Genomic DNA, 15,472 nt, shown 5'->3' on the forward strand with positions numbered 1-15,472 from the left:
AAAGAAAGAAAGAAAAGAAAATATATGCTTGTTACTTTAAGCTTGTGCTTGTTGGTTTGGTGGAGCCTTGGCCGCTCTTCCTCAAGCTCTGGCTGCCCCAGGGTGGCTCAAGAGTGGTGGCGCTGGCTCTGGACTCATCAGCCCCTCCTGCCTCGGTCCTTGCGCCCCTCTCTCTCCTGGCTGTCTGCAGTGGCTCCTCCTTGTTGTCTCCTGTGCTAGAGACACAACAATGAAGGACACTGCCACCAAACAGCAATTTCTGTCTTCTTAGGTAAAAAGTAATGTCAGGGGAAGCGTGCAAATGACAGCCAGGTGACCCCCTAGGGCTAGCTGGCATCTCTACCTGAGTCCAGGCTTGATGCCCATAGGGTCCCCCTCAGGCTTAGATGTGTATTTTACCTCATTTCACAGATACTGGGGCCCTGACCCATTTTAGCCTTAGAGGCTATCAGAGGGTCTAACAGACCATCTTCACTTTCACTTACAGAGATATTTCAATTTCTTTTAGGTAAAAAAATCCAACTTCCAGTCACAACCAAAGGACTTCAGAGACAGAGAGCGCCAAGGGCACACTGGTCAAAGTGACCAACCCAACAACCCCACCCCCAACTCGGAGCTTGCAGTCCCTATCAGCTAGGACTTCCCGGGTGGCCAAGATGCACGCTAGCTGGAAAATGCTTTGGTAACAAAAGCCAACAATGCCTTGGCTCCCTGTGACAGTTTTCAAAATGTCAAAAACTCAGTCTCAGCTCCCATCACCCCTTTAAAATGTATCCCCCAAAACTGAGTCTCCTTTGGCCCCCAGGCCCTAAGAAAGCACCCCCCAACCTTCTACACTTGTGCCTGGCCCTTCTACCCTTGGGAGACACAAAGATGGAGGAGAGCCTAGGCCTCAATCTTTCAGTTAAAAAATACTCCCTCAAGACAAAACTTCGGTCTGTGAGCCAGGCTACAGCTCTTGTCTTGCCTTGCCTTTCCTCCTTTCCCTTCCTTCCCCTCTCATCCCCTCCTTTCCCCTCTTCTCTCCTCTCATTTCCTCTCTTTTTTTGAGATGGGATCTCACTGTGTAGTTCAGGCTGGTCTTGAACTCACTCTGTAGCCCAGGCTGGGCTTGAACTCATAGCAGGCCTCCTGCCTCAGCCTCCTGAGAGCTAGGATTACAGCTGTGTGCCATCATGCCCAGCACATTTGTACTTCTTGCTGTTTCTCTAACCTTAATAACACAGGACCTCTATTGGGGTTCCTTGGGCTCTGTCTTTATAGTGTCTCCTTCCAATACATATAAAACTATAGTAAAAAGATGGGAGACCTTACTACCTGTCCTGGGGGTGGGAGGAGGAACCCACACACAAGTGACACATACTCAACTTCTCTCAGTCCTCTTTTTGATAGGAAAAAGAAACATCCTAACAACTCAAAAATGTAGACAGAATCCATGTTAAAACAAAATAAGACCACTTGTCATGCCAGGTTCTCTCGCCTGACGCTGGGCTGTGTCCACAACAGCACAGGACGCTATTGTAGCCTGGGTCTCCCCTGTCACCCTCATTGCAGAGATGGCCAAGTAGCACACTGTGGCACCAAGTTGTGTCAGGCCCACACCATACCATTAAAAACTTGACTGGGTACAGGGGCAACTGATTTTCTAAAACCAGACCTTTCTCCATAGGCCCTTGGTCACGCCGAGACCCGCATATCCCCTGTCACAGGTTTACAATCATATTCAAGTTTGATGGGCAACTGGGCAGAACCACCTCTGTCGCCCTGCCGGAACTGGGCTCTCTGCCTCTGTGGGGGGCGGTTCCAACACATTCTGCCTTTCCTATGGAGAAAGAGGTGCGCTGTCGTTGGTGCCCTCCCCGACATCCAGTTCTTTAACCAGTCCACCTTCCCTACATCCAGATCCATCTGTGATCTGAGACCCTTCCCAAAACAGTCCATCACCCCATCTCAGATCAAAAACTCCATCTAGGTGCACTGGGGCTGGGCTGCACCTTCAGGGGACCCTCTGCACAATGTGGACATTGTGTCTTCCCCTCTGTGATTTTAGAGTCTGTGTACTAAATCTCTTATTTTCTTTCCTTTTGCTCAGAGTCTATTAAATTTCAGAAAGTCATACAAACAAAGCCCACCTAAAGACCCTCCTGAGCCCTTCTGGTCGCTCCCATGCGACACGAAGCAGCTCTGTTGTCATTACCCCTTTTCCCTAACAGCAGTGAGGATTTCAGAGGAGAAAACATAACAAAAATGAATAAAACAGCAGTTAAGTTTCTATTAGGCAATAAGGCAACAAATGGAGGCAAAAAGCCCCAAATAAAGCTCGCTGAGTCCGACTCGTCAGGGATCCTACAGAAACGTCTAAAGGTGTCCTTTGGCTGTTAGGGGCCTCACTGGAGCATGACAAGGAAGGGCACTGGCTCCTGAGCACTGCGTGGGTGCTACATAGATAGAACCTAAAATATATACCTCGCCTCCTATAGGGTACAGATTATGGGTTTTTTTTTTTTAATGTATTTAGTACAAGGTCTATAGGGTCTCACTGCGGAAATCAGTAGTGATCCTCCTGTTTTCAGCCTCCCAAGCACTGTGATTACAGGCGCACACCACCACGGCTGGCATGGCACGTGGGGGATTGAATCCTCCAGCGCCCGTGTCTGCCTAAGCAGGCACTTTAATCTGCTGAGCTGTCTAGCCGGCCCGGAGACTGTGTTGAGCTCCTTTCAAAACCCTTAAACACTCCTAGACAAGCGCCTCCTGCTCAGGACGCCTCCCACCCAGCGGGAGCTCTATGTCTTAGGCTTTGTGTCTTTCCAACGGATTTGCTTGCGCCCCATCTCCTGCATCTGCAGTGTCACCCTGTGTCTCTGTGAGACACAGCCCTGGCATCCCAGTGGCAGCACTGGTTAGAAAATAAACCACCGCTTCAGGGCTTTCCCCCTCTGGACATGTTGTGACTCCTGAGCTTCTGGTTTGTTAGGGAGTGACAATGTGACAGCCAGGTCCCTAGGCATGGACATGCTGAGCACTTGGGCAGAATCTCGGAGCACGCATTGGCAGGCTACCTGAGGAGACCCACCCGGGTCAGGTTCCTTTGGTGCTGATTACCGGTCTCACTGGAGTGGTGTCCCCTACCTTGGTCGCACGGTGCCTACCTTGATGTGAAATCTTTCAGCACGGGCTATGAAACGTACCGGACATCCAGATACAGTGGCGAGGTCTGCAGCCAACTCACAAGACTTGATCAGGTCCTCAATCACTGCCAGAGCTTGGTGGAGTCTGGAGGAGGGGCCAGAGTCCTCGGTCTTCTTTGGCATGTCCTGTGGAAGAGCACATGTCTAGTGGGAAACCAAAATTGTGCGGTCCACCAAGCGAAGACACAAGATGGGACAGAGCCAAGGAGCCCAGCCCCAGCTGGCACTGACTGGAAGGTGGGCACCTCGCTCGGCCTCCGTGGTCCCCGGGAAAGGTGGCTAAAGCTCATGACATGCGTGTGACCAGTGAAATCCTGTGCATGGCACTAATGGCTGGTGAAGCTTGTGAAATTACAAGCGTTGTATTCCCGCTATAGAAGAAACAGACAGAACATAGCTATGTCAAAACTTGAGAAAAACTAATCTCTTTAAATAGCTTCTTTTCTTCTAGCCTCTGTACCTCCTCAGTCTCACTGAAAAAGTTAGCAATGACTTCTGGGACAGAGCCACAAACGGTGGCATCTGCCAGGTCTGGACTGCCTCCTGCCCTCTGCCCCCGTCTTGCCTGCATCCCACTACAATTGGTGATGCTGAACCCATTCACCGACGCCACCTGCCCCCGACACACGGACCAGCATTCACCGTCAATTACGGAGACTGGTGTCCCCAGGAGTATCGCTGTGGGCCTTAGGACAGATGTGGCATGGTGACACAGCTCCAAAGGTTGGCATTTATTTATTCCCCTGCTACATAGATGGTTTGCTTATCTGTTACATGATAAACAAGAACAAAAAGATTCTGGTCTAGTCTGGATAATTTTTCTAATGCTTTAATTTCTCCAATAAAGGGCAGAAATCTGTTTTCTACTTCTAGTTAGCTATTGGCTTTTTTTTTTTTTTTTTTTTAATCCTTTACTACATGGTATAGTAAAAAGGCAGTCATTCTTTCCTATTTGAGACAAGACCTCGCTGTGTAGCCCAGGCTGGCCTCACACTCGTGGCGGTCCTCCTGCCTCAGCCACCTGAGTGCTGGGATCGCAGGTGTGCGCCACCACGCCTGGCATATTTTCCTATTCTCTGTGGAAGCACTGGGCGTGGGCATCTTTGAGTCAGAGATGGGCGTTAAGAATGGAACAGAACAAGTTGCCTTCCCTGTACAGCGTGCCGTGAACTTGTTCCCTCCTCCCCTAATTAAACAGATTCTAGCTCCTGATGAAAGACCAGGGCCAGCCCCTGAGTTCCTATCAGCATCAATGAGCAGGCGTTTTCTTCCTTACTCAATACTTTCATCTCTTCTCTACCAGCCTTCCTGTCACACGCCCACGTGGCCATCTGTACCCTGTGTAATGCAAGGCTCAGAAAAATCTTTAGGCACTCTATGAGAGTTTCAACCCTAGGCCTAGCCTTCTTTGTTCATGTTCCTAAAATTATTACTTCTACCTTGAATATCTTCTGTTCTCTACGGCGACTATTTCTATGCCATAAGCTGTGCCTCAAGATTTTCTATTATTTTTAAAATTTATGTATCTGTTACAGGGTCTCACTACGTAGATCGGACTTGTAGTGATCCTCCATTTCAGGCTTTCCAGTGCTGGGGTTATAGATGGGAGCCACCATGCCCAGCCTCAGTGGCTGGCTCAGCATACCTGTGGGAGGGGCCGGCTGGCGTGTGGTACTGGGGATCAAACCCCGGTCCCTGAGCTTGTTTAAGCAGGCACTTAGTCCACTGGGCTATCTTGCTGGTGCTTCAAGATTTTCTTATTAGAATAATACTGGATGGGAAATGGAAAGGAAAACTATTCTTCAAAACCTGGTGTGGGGCTGTTCAGATAGCTCAGCAGATTAAAGCGGCTATTAGGCAGATGCAGGGACTGGGCTTTGATCCCGGGTGTATGGTGCTGGCCCCGCCCCCAGGGTGCACTGAGACAGCGATTGAGACTAGGCTTGGTGGTGTGTGCCTGTAATCCCAGTGCTTGGGAGGCTGAAAACAGGGGAATCACTATGAGTCCAATCTGTGTAGTGAGACCCTGAAGACTCTGTACTAAAAAACAAAAACAAAAAAACCCTGGTGTGGCTACTGGTTCCTGCAAGGGAACCCAGTAGCTGTTAGGACTTGCATTCACAGGCACACACATGCATGTGCGCACGAGGAGAACAAAGCAGGATGAATGCAAATGAGATATGCTAGAAGCTTCAAAGAAGAACACATAACCCTCACGTACCCTTGCTGTGCAGGAAACCACAGCCGAGGCCATACGGCATTTACTTTCTGTCTCTTATGTCTGCATTTTATATATCCATCAATTTCTTTTCTAGGGTGTGGAGATCAAACCCAGGGCCTCAAACATGCCAGGCAAAGGCTGTACCACTGAACTACATCCTGCCCCCACGTCTGCTTAAGTTTGAATTCCCATTAAATCTTTCTTAGTTGGAAGGAGGGAAATATTACTGCTTTTCACTGGGCTGCAAATTCCTACTTCAAAATTCATTTTTTCCTTGACTGTGAGTTACAAGATACATACTGTGTTAGAAAATGTAGATAATAAATATCGTCAGCAAGGGAAATGAATTGCTGTAAATCCTCCCATCGTAAGCAAACGCCATCAGCAGTTCCCTCTGTAATGTGATAGTTAGCATCCAGTACCTCAGTCGGGCTTTCTTCTGGGTCGACCTCCACATCTTCAGGAGACTCCAGATCCAGCAGACCCTGCAGTAACCCAAAAATCCCTGCTGAAAATCAAGAGGGGGGCTGCTGACAAGGCCTGTGACCTGCAGGCCAGGTAAACCCACTTCCTGGGTGTAAATTTGTAAGAGGAAAGAATGAACTCTCTCTCTCTTTTTTTTTTTTTTTTTTTGCGGAACCAGGGATTGAACTCAGGCCCTTGTGCTTGCCAAGGAAGTGCTTATTCTACTGAGCCATCTCCCTGGCCCCATGAATGAACTCTTGAGCACAGAGTTCTTTCCACAAACACAGAATCCCATCACACACACACTTTTCTCCTGTGGCTTTTTGTCACTCAACAATATTATCGGGAATGCTCCCTGTGCCACTGTATTATTCTAAAAATTTTTTTTTAAAAAAATGTATTTAGTATGGGGTTTACCGGGTCTCATTACACAGATCAGACTCATAGTGAGCCTCCTGTTTTCTGCCTCCCAAGTGCTGGGATTACAAGAGAGTGCCACCAGGCCAGGTCTCAATCACCATTTCAGCATGCCCTGGGGGCGGGGCCGGCACAGCAAGGAGGGCGGTATGGGATTGAACCCCTGGCCCATGCGTCTGCCTAAGCAGGTGCTTTAATCCACTGAGCTATTTGGCCGGCCCTTAAAACATGGGTTTTCTTTCTTTCTTTTCTTTTTTTTTGGCGGAGGTGGGGATTGAACTCAGGCCCTGGCGCCGGCCAGGAAAGCATTTATTCCACTGAGCCATCCCCCCAGGCCTAAACATGGGTTTTGATTGTGACAGATACATTGCATCCTACTGATAAAGCGGAATTAAATGTGGATCTCAGTCTTCTCTACCATGAAATACTTAGGTTTGACCATTTTTTTTTTTACCATAATAAACAATTTGCACCCTTTTTTCCCCAAGGATAAATTTCTAGAAGTAAAATCGCAAATGCTAAAAGTGTGAGGCATATTTCCACTGTATTCTTTGAAACTATCAACCAAGGGTGGTGCTAGCGTGCACTGCGCATGACCATTTAATCACACATCCCTGCCCACTGGATGAACAGAGAAATCCCACCTCACTATTATTCTAATGTGAATCTCTCAGATAGTTAATGCCTCTTGTTTTGGTACCAGGACTCAAACTCAGGATCTTGTGCTTGCCAGGCAGGCGCTTACGCCCGAGGGTTGGGCAGACCTTGAGCTGTAGGGACCAGCTCTGACTCCACAGGTGGGAGGAGCAGGGCACGGGCCAGGCATCTGATTCCCCAGCCCCAAAGGGCATTGTCCGTTGCCGTTACCTTCAGTAGCGTCTGATATTTTCTCAGTCTCTGGCTTGGTCCTTTAAGATACTTAAAAAGAGGGAGGCTGTGGTCCAGTTGGCGCTGGCACACCTTTAAGAGACGAAGAGAAATGCCATAAAGCAAGACAGACAGACCGCACGTGGTGACAGAACAAAAGCAGCCGCATCAGATACAAGAGTGGAACAAGCACCTGGTGGGCGAGAGGGACACAGAGCCTGCTGGCCCCCCAGTGGCAGGGGTTTTCTGATCCCCCCAAACAACATGTGGAAACGGAAGCTACAGGAAGGGCCCGGCTCAGACAGTACTTTTATAGACAACCAGGGAAGCAGGGCCATTGTTCCTTTGTGTGTGCTAACGCACCCACGTTGGACATGTCAGTCCTTCTGAAAGGAAGGTAGTAGTCTGTCTTTGAAGTTGGGGGGAGTAGCATCTATTCTGGTCATTTGGAGTCTGGAGGGTACAGATGGCTTGGTGACGACATTCCTGGGAGCCTTAAAAGAGGACATTCCTCAGTTGGTTCCCTTTTCAAAACCCAGCCTAAAAGAGGATGTTGGTTTTTCAGTGGACCACAGCAGCTCCTCGTGGGCCTGGTCTGGAGAGGCCAAGGGCACTGGACCCCTCACACGTCACCTGGAAGCGTGGGGACTTCACACAGGCAGGAAGCCCCATGCCAAGTTTCTCTGCCTTGCGCAGACTTCCGATTTCTTCAGGAATGCACTGCATAGAAACCTTTTCCAGGGAGAAGAACTGGGAAACTCTGGAAGCTCTACATTACCCCAAAGTAAGCGCAGTCCTGACACTCTTGCCAGACCGCCCGTGCACGCGGCAGGTTCTTATGGTATTTAAAATACATCTGGAGGTCTTCTTTCTGCATGGGAAGAAGCAGAGCAAATTATCCAGGGAGTGAGCAGGGTGATTCATGCATCCAACAGGCCTGACTATTTCAGTGTGTGAGGCAATGGGGTGCACTGTGAATGACATTATATTGGGGTGAGTCTGGGGTGGGCAGTGAGTTGAGAGGGCTATAACCCCCTAAATTCTCCCCCACACAAGCATGCTACTCATGTGTGCAAGGGCTTCTCTGTCTGTCTGTCTGTCTGTCTGTCTGTCTGTCTGCGTCTTTTTGTGTTTTTTGAGACAGGGTTTTGCTATGCAGTTCAGGCTGGCTTGAAAGCACTCTGTAGCCCAGTGAACTCACAGTGATCCTCTCGCCTCAGTGACCGAGTGCTGGGATCACAGGCATGTGCCACTATATCTGGCCCAAGGGCTCTTGATAAGTAGTAAATTCAGACAGGAGCTGGTGTTTATCTTCATCCCTGGCTGTTTGCCCAGGAAACCACGATTTCTCAGGGAGTGATATCTCCCCAGCAGTAAATCTGACAGAAAGTGCTGGGGGCCCCTCCCCTTCCCGCGACACCCTCTCCCCACCCATCACAATGCCAACAAAGAGAACTAAGTAGCGACCAAAAACTGCAGACCCCTTAAAAGTTCAGATAACCGGCTGGGGAGATAGCTCAGTGGAATGAGTGCTGAACGCTGGCTCACACAGCCCAGGAGCTGGCCACAGGGAGCATCCTGCTGTGCTGCAGAGCAGGCTGCAGAACACGATGCGGTGACCAGGAGGCCTTACCTACATCCCGGCTGTCAGGGCTTGCACCTATCAGCTCCGATATCTGGGGTTTTCCACTCCTCTGAACATGAGAAAACCTTTGTGCTCTGTAGGAATTTACTGTCTGCATTTGTCCCCAGTATCATACATTGCACAAGATTAGAAGAGAATTCTGCAGCCTAGAAGAATGATTTCTGAAGTTTCTCCCAAAGGGAGTCAGCAGAAAAAAGGCCATAAAACTTCTGAAGAGGAATTTGGTCTGGAAAAGTGTCCAATCAGCAATTCCCTGACCATTTCCTCAGATGTGGATGATTTTGGCCACGCCCACCTCTTCCCCTAGGAATCTTTTTTTTTCTCATTCAGCTACTTAATCAGTCTTGGCAAGAATGACGTGAGCAGCCCTGTGCTCTGGAACCAGATTTCCCAGAAGTGTAATGAGCGTGCATGTGTGAAATAGTCCGGAAACACTAGGATGTTGGAATAGCATTTCAAAAAGGTAAAGACTAGACTGAGAATGAAACAACTTGGAGTGTGTCTTTGATTCCAGCCCTGAGGAGAAGCCTAGGGAAGCCAGGCTGGGAAGCTCAGGTGGACGCGGGACTCGGTCTCCCCATCACGTCAGCCCCCCACGGCCTGGGACGCTTTGTCTGCTCACCTGCAGTTTGTTGCGTGTGCTACGCTCACGAGCATCAGCCATCATTTGGGTATTTTATTATTTGTTTATTTGAGGTAGGTTTTGCTTATAGTGGAGGCTGGCCTTGGCCTTGAACTCACTACATAGCCCACCCAGGTTGCCCCAAACGTGCAGCCATCCTCCTGCCTTAGCTTCCCGAGTGCTGGAATGACAGGTGTGTGCCACCACGCCTGGCTTCAGCCATCATTTGGGTATCTCAGAAACTTTACATTGTGTAGCTGTTGATTTGGGCTCACAAAAAAAAAAAAAAATAAGTAAGTTGAGAATTAGGGCGTGTTGGGAAAGAGAAGAAATGGGAAAGGCTGGGAGGACGCCAGCTCAACGTCCAGAAAGGGCAGGGTGGGGAAGACGGTGTGGTGAGTGGCTCCTCCAGGCCAGCTGCCCGGGCCTGAAGGTGGGGTCCAGAGAGACAGGCAGGGAAACGGGGAGATCCTGGGATGGGGGAGAAGAGGTAACAGGAAGTTTAAAATTGGCTGCTAAGCATAAGAAAGGCTATAGAGCCAGGCATGGGACGCACACGCGTAACCCCAGCAACACTCAGGAGGCTGAGGCAAGTGTGTCACCATGAATTTGAGGCCAGCCTGGACTACATAGTGAGTTCAAGGTCACCTTGAAATACACAGTGAATCTACATAGTGAGTTTACCCTGTCTCAACAAAGCAAAGAAAAACAAATAGAAAAAAAGCAGGCTACAGATTTAAACATGTAATCATCCTCTATTCTATAAAATGAGAGAAAATGTTTTCTGAGATTTTTAGTTTGACACCAAAACCTCTCCTCTTGAGGGCATTAATAAAATTTAGTGTAGGGCTTTAAGCCAGTTGCATGGTTCTTAATTTTTTTTTTTTTGTACCAGGAATGGAACTCAGGCTCTTGAGCTTGCCAGGCAGGTGCTTGTGCTGCTGAGCTGTCTCCCCAGCATACTGCATGGCTCTTGCCCTGAGCACAGTCAGCTTTCCTTAGAGGATCACCCACTTGGGGGCCCCCTGGGGGGCCATCCTTCTACTCACAGGCTTGGCAGGAAGTCAGGCACGCAGGTGTTCCCACTCTTGGCGTGAGCACGGTCAAGCCCAACTTGTTCTCATGCTGGATGGAGTGAGGGGCAGTGGGGGGCCCCTGGGACAGCAAAGGACACCTGGCTGCATCTAATGGACAGTGGCAGATCTACTCTCACAGCAGATTTCAAGTATACCATTCAGTATTATCAATTATACTATATACTGTATCTCTAGAATGTACCCATAACTGAAACTTTGTGCCTTTGGACCAACATCTCATTTTTCCTACCCCCAGCCCCTTACAATCAGCCCTTCAGTTATGGCTTGTACCTAGATGTCCCCCCTTATGCAGTCATAGGTGGGCTTGTCAGAGGTAGCTGGGTTTAGGATGTGTGAATATGGATTAAGTGTGTGATACTGGGGTTAAGTGTGTACATAATGAAAGCCCCACCCTGGTTGTGGGGGGCACCAATCAACAGGCTTGCAGCCTGGGTGGAATATAAAGGGACAGAAATAAGGCAGGCAGGCCCTGTTGCTGCTGCAGCTGCTGTTTGCTGCTTTAATTCCTCCTGCCGGCTTGCCATGGACTGTTTCTCCTCCTTGATGCTCCTCTGTCATTCCACCCTACCTCGGAGCCCACCAGCCATGAACTGAAACCTCTACAAACCGTGAGCTAAATACACTTTTCTTCTTTTAACATTGTGCATCTGGCATTTCGTTTCAGTGATAAGAAAAGTAACTAAGACATCTTTTAATCTCTGCTTCTGTGAGTTCAACTTTATCACATTTCTCTCTCCTCTCTCTCTCTCTCTCTCTCTCTCTCTCTCACACACACACACACACACACACTCACACACACTCACCCCCCATGATAACTATGCAGGAGATAGGTATGCTAATTAACTCAACTGTAGGGGCCGGGGAGATGGCTCAGTGGAGTAACTCAATTGTGGTAGCCATTCTACAGTGGATTCCGGGATCAAGTCATCACGCTGTACTTAGAGCATCTGCAATTTTCATTTGTCAGCTGTATGTCAACAAAGGCAGAGATATTTTGCCACCTTTGGGGTTTCCCTTTGACCTTGCCATTTACACAGAAAAATAAAGACTGGCTTTATTTTAGGTGTGTGGGGAGGGCGACTTACTCTGTTGAGAAAACAACATGCCAGAAGTTTAGGGTTTTCTGCACACTTTTCCAAGTCTTTTAGAAAAGTCCTAGGGAAATAAAAGTATAATACAGTAATGTCTTGATTGTGTTTTTTTACATGTATGGATTTAAAAATGTTTGTAAGTAAGATCACATAATTTCAAGGAGAAGCTAGAAAAATGCTCCAGGCTTTATTGCTCTCTGCTCATCTTCTCTGCACTGATTTGGGAGACAGCGATGTGTCCAGAGCACTCCTGCGCCATGAGCCTGCTCGCGGCTGTGGTGCTCATTGGGGGCAGGGCCAGAGATGGGCAGGAGGCTGCCTGAGGCCACCAACGCTGTTGTCATCACTGTCACCTTCACCCAGTCCCTCCAAGCCAAGGTTTCGTGCATGTGAAACCCAAGGTCCTAAGAGGCTGAATTACTGCGTTAGGGAGAGTAGCGGATACTGGATTCTACTTCTTTGCATCTGATGGATGGACAAGGGATGGCATTAGGAGACAACTAGGGCTCGTTTGGGACATGAACATTTCCTGAGAGCAGTATCACTGGGGGGCAATGGGTTACGGGCAGGTGTCGAGTCATCTTTGCATCTCCAGTGCCGTGCACTGTGCCTGGCACAGAACAGACACATGAGAAATAGACATACATTAAATAAACAAGTAAAGGAACACACAGCCCAGACAGCCTGGCTAGGTGACACCCAGCACACACCCATGGGTGTCTTCTTCTTCTGCCTCAGGGCTCGCGCCATGTTTATTTCCTCCTCTCTCCCCTCCTTGCCTGAACCAACCCCCCTGCTCAAGCTGAGTAACATTCAATTGTCTCACGTCCAAGTTCTGCCATCCCAGAAATTCCCACTCGTCACCGTATCTCTGGGCAATATGGATCATCATATACCTGTTGTGAAATTCGTAAAGCTCCTGAATGTTCCCAAAAAGAAAGTCCTTGTTGTTCTGCAAAATATCTGGAATCAGATGCTTTAGCCAAATAAAATCCATTGGAGTGATGTAGCCCTGCAGAGATGGAAATAAGATGGGCGTTACAGTCAGTATAAAAGAGACGACCTAAATCAGCGACTCTTAAGGGGCAACACGCGAGGGCAACTGTTGAGAAATATAGTGTGCCTGCTTGCGGAGATCTGGGCTACCGGATGCTCTCGTTGGATGCCATTTTCCTCATGATATCAGAAGGTCAGAGCTTCCTGGCAATGACAAAACAGTATTTTTTTTTTTTTTCCAAAGGGACTTTTTTTTTTGGTCTTATTTTCACTATTTTCTTTTTTGGTACCGGGAATCGAAACAAAACAGTATTTTAAGGGGAAGAACAAACATGTTTTTAAGTGCTAATAAGTTACACAAGTTGTACATGACAAGCAGAAACTTACTCGCCGTTTTGTGATGGGAAACTGTTCTCAAGTCTTGCTGAATCTCCTTCATAACTTGTACAAGGCTCACTTTATATGGTTATAATTATGATATGTATATAGTTTTGTATTTTCTCCTCCAAGTATATTTTAGGCTCAATTTAAAAAGCTCTACATATTGTCTTTCTCTTAATGAATAGAAAGATTTGTTCTAACAGTGTTTGTGGACAGGATATCATGTCTGCATCTTGTACTATGAATAACCACTAAGAAGACAACAATATGCAATGCGTTAATTATTGAAACTGTCCTACTAATTGGTTTTGAAACTGTCTTATTGCTATTTCTCAATAAAATTATTAAAAAAATAAAAAAAGGAAAAGCTATACATATTATTAATTTAGGCTTCTACCAGGAACATTTTAAAATGTTGCTACATATTATCTAAAATGACTCTTAACTGATGAAAATATTTATTCATCACATATCATACTTTTTGTTGTTGTTTTTTCACCAGATATCTTTTATTTATGATAGTTACACCCACGATAAGTTCAATTCAGTCCTCGCTCCCTTTTATTAATACGGAGGAAAAAAAAAAGACAAAGCTATTGTTGCACCACCATGTAATAAATCCAGAACAATTTTTTTTGAAAGGTTTCAATTCTTTATCATACTTTTAAAATCATCCTCCTCTTTTAGGGATAGTTTGATTACTTCTGAATTTTCCATTGTAAAAACCATTCTCCTCTTTCAGGGATAGTTTGATTACTTTTGAATTTTCCATTGTAAAAATGCTATGGTAAGCCAAGGGTGGTTGTGCACACCTGTAATCCTGTACTCCAGAGGATGAGACAGGAGGATTGCTGTGAGTTCAAGGCCAGCCTGGGCTAACATAGTGAGTCTGCATTACATAGAAAACTGTGTCTAAAACACACACACACACACACACACACACACACACACCCCTAAGGCAAATAATTTTTGTAAATGTAGTCTCTTCCTAGTGGTTATTCCATTAGGAAAAAAGACAGAAAATACACGTTTTTAAGGGGGAAAATCTATTTTAAAAACAAGTAGCAGGTGGTGGCTTATGCCTGTAATTCCATCATCAGGAGGCTGAGGTAGTAAAATTTTGAATTAGAGGCCAGCTTGAGCTACATAGCAATATCCTTGGAGAGAGAGAGAGAGAGAGAGAGAGAGAGAGAGAGAGAGAGAGCCTGAGACAGAGAGAGAGAGGTCTCTCAGTATCGCAAACATTTTTGTCATCCTCTGCTGGCAAGCATAGGTGAACCAATACAGGCAGTGGTAGAAGCAGTAGGAACTGGCATAATCCGAATCCTCGGGACCTGTGAGTCTACACAGATCAAGAGCCGTGATGTCTGTATTCCTACTGGACAGACACTTGTGATAGGTGACCTCAAGCCTTAGGGGGATCCAGAAACACAAACAAGTATTTTGAGTCTTTGTGTGCAGTGAAACTTCTTGCTTGAGTAAACTGCTCACCACCCTCCACGTACTTACATCAATGATGCCCTTCATTTCCTTTATATAGGTCTCTTCCGTCTCGAGCAAATCACGTAGCAGGCGCCTGAGTCCCAGCAGCAGGAGGCAGATTGAGAAAGAAAGAGAGCGGGAGGGGAAGAGTACAGCTTTAGGATGCTTTTGGAATCATGCCCTTGTACATTGCCCCTGAGCAGCTCACGCGCTGCAGGCCACGGCAGCTTGTTCAGTGCCATGGGACTGCACCCGGCATCTCACAGAAGCACGCTGCAGACCCCTCCACACCATGAAGAAACAACACAGCTGGAAGATGCCACACCCATTTGGACACCCCTTGTCCTTGGGGTGGACCACGAGGTACAGAGGGGTCGGGGGTGGGCACTGGGGCAAGAAATCTCACGCTTGGTCAAGAAAGGTCTGCTCGGCGCCTACGCTGTGGGTGGCTGTCTGGATTTTCTCTGCAGCTTTCTCCCGTCTCATCACTTCTCACATCAAGAACTCTGACTGCCTGCATGGGGCTAGTCTTGGTACTTGGGGTTAGATGGGCCATCCCACCTCCTTCCTCCAGCGTTGAGTGTTTCAGTGTGATTTCCTCTTCCGAAAGCTACAGGCTCTATTTTTCTGGAAGGCAGGTGAGGATGTGGTGGGGAGAATCCTAAGATGCCTCTCCAAATTTCTGGCTCCTCGTGTGCAAACACCTCCTCCAAAGGAGTAGCTCACACGCTTGTTAAGTGCCCTGGTCCCAGGACATCACTGCCCAGTTGATCTTGAGAGGAAATCTTTTTTTAAACAGGATCTCAATATGTAGTCCAGGCATGTTTTAAACTCACTACAGAGCCCAAGCTGGCCTCAGACTTGTGGTGATCCTCCTGCCTCAGCCTCCTGAGTGCTGGGATGCCACCACACGTGGCGAGATACGTGACCTTGAGTTGGGCCTGTCCTAGCCATATACATTACTTAGGTCTGGACCTACAGTCAGAGGTCGAAAGCA

The 15,472-nt window shown here is 47.6% G+C and overlaps 1 protein-coding gene across 1 annotated transcript in view; it reads right to left on the minus strand.

The window, feature by feature from the left end:
- Window positions 1-15,472, minus strand: part of Mcf2l2 (MCF.2 cell line derived transforming sequence-like 2) — a 196,619-nt gene that overhangs the window by 43,668 nt on the left and 137,479 nt on the right. The window contains exons 13-19 of the mRNA XM_023700648.1: window positions 14,503-14,569; window positions 12,513-12,628; window positions 11,611-11,680; window positions 7,940-8,032; window positions 7,162-7,254; window positions 5,835-5,897; window positions 3,192-3,317 (exon numbers count right to left, since the gene is read on the minus strand). Of these exons, the coding sequence (XP_023556416.1) occupies window positions 3,192-3,317; window positions 5,835-5,897; window positions 7,162-7,254; window positions 7,940-8,032; window positions 11,611-11,680; window positions 12,513-12,628; window positions 14,503-14,569 (628 nt within the window). The remainder of the gene's footprint in view (window positions 1-3,191; window positions 3,318-5,834; window positions 5,898-7,161; window positions 7,255-7,939; window positions 8,033-11,610; window positions 11,681-12,512; window positions 12,629-14,502; window positions 14,570-15,472) is intronic.

Source organism: Octodon degus, unplaced genomic scaffold, assembly GCF_000260255.1.
Source record: "Octodon degus isolate 3935 unplaced genomic scaffold, OctDeg1.0 scaffold00126, whole genome shotgun sequence".
Taxonomy (NCBI): Eukaryota; Metazoa; Chordata; class Mammalia; order Rodentia; family Octodontidae; genus Octodon; species Octodon degus.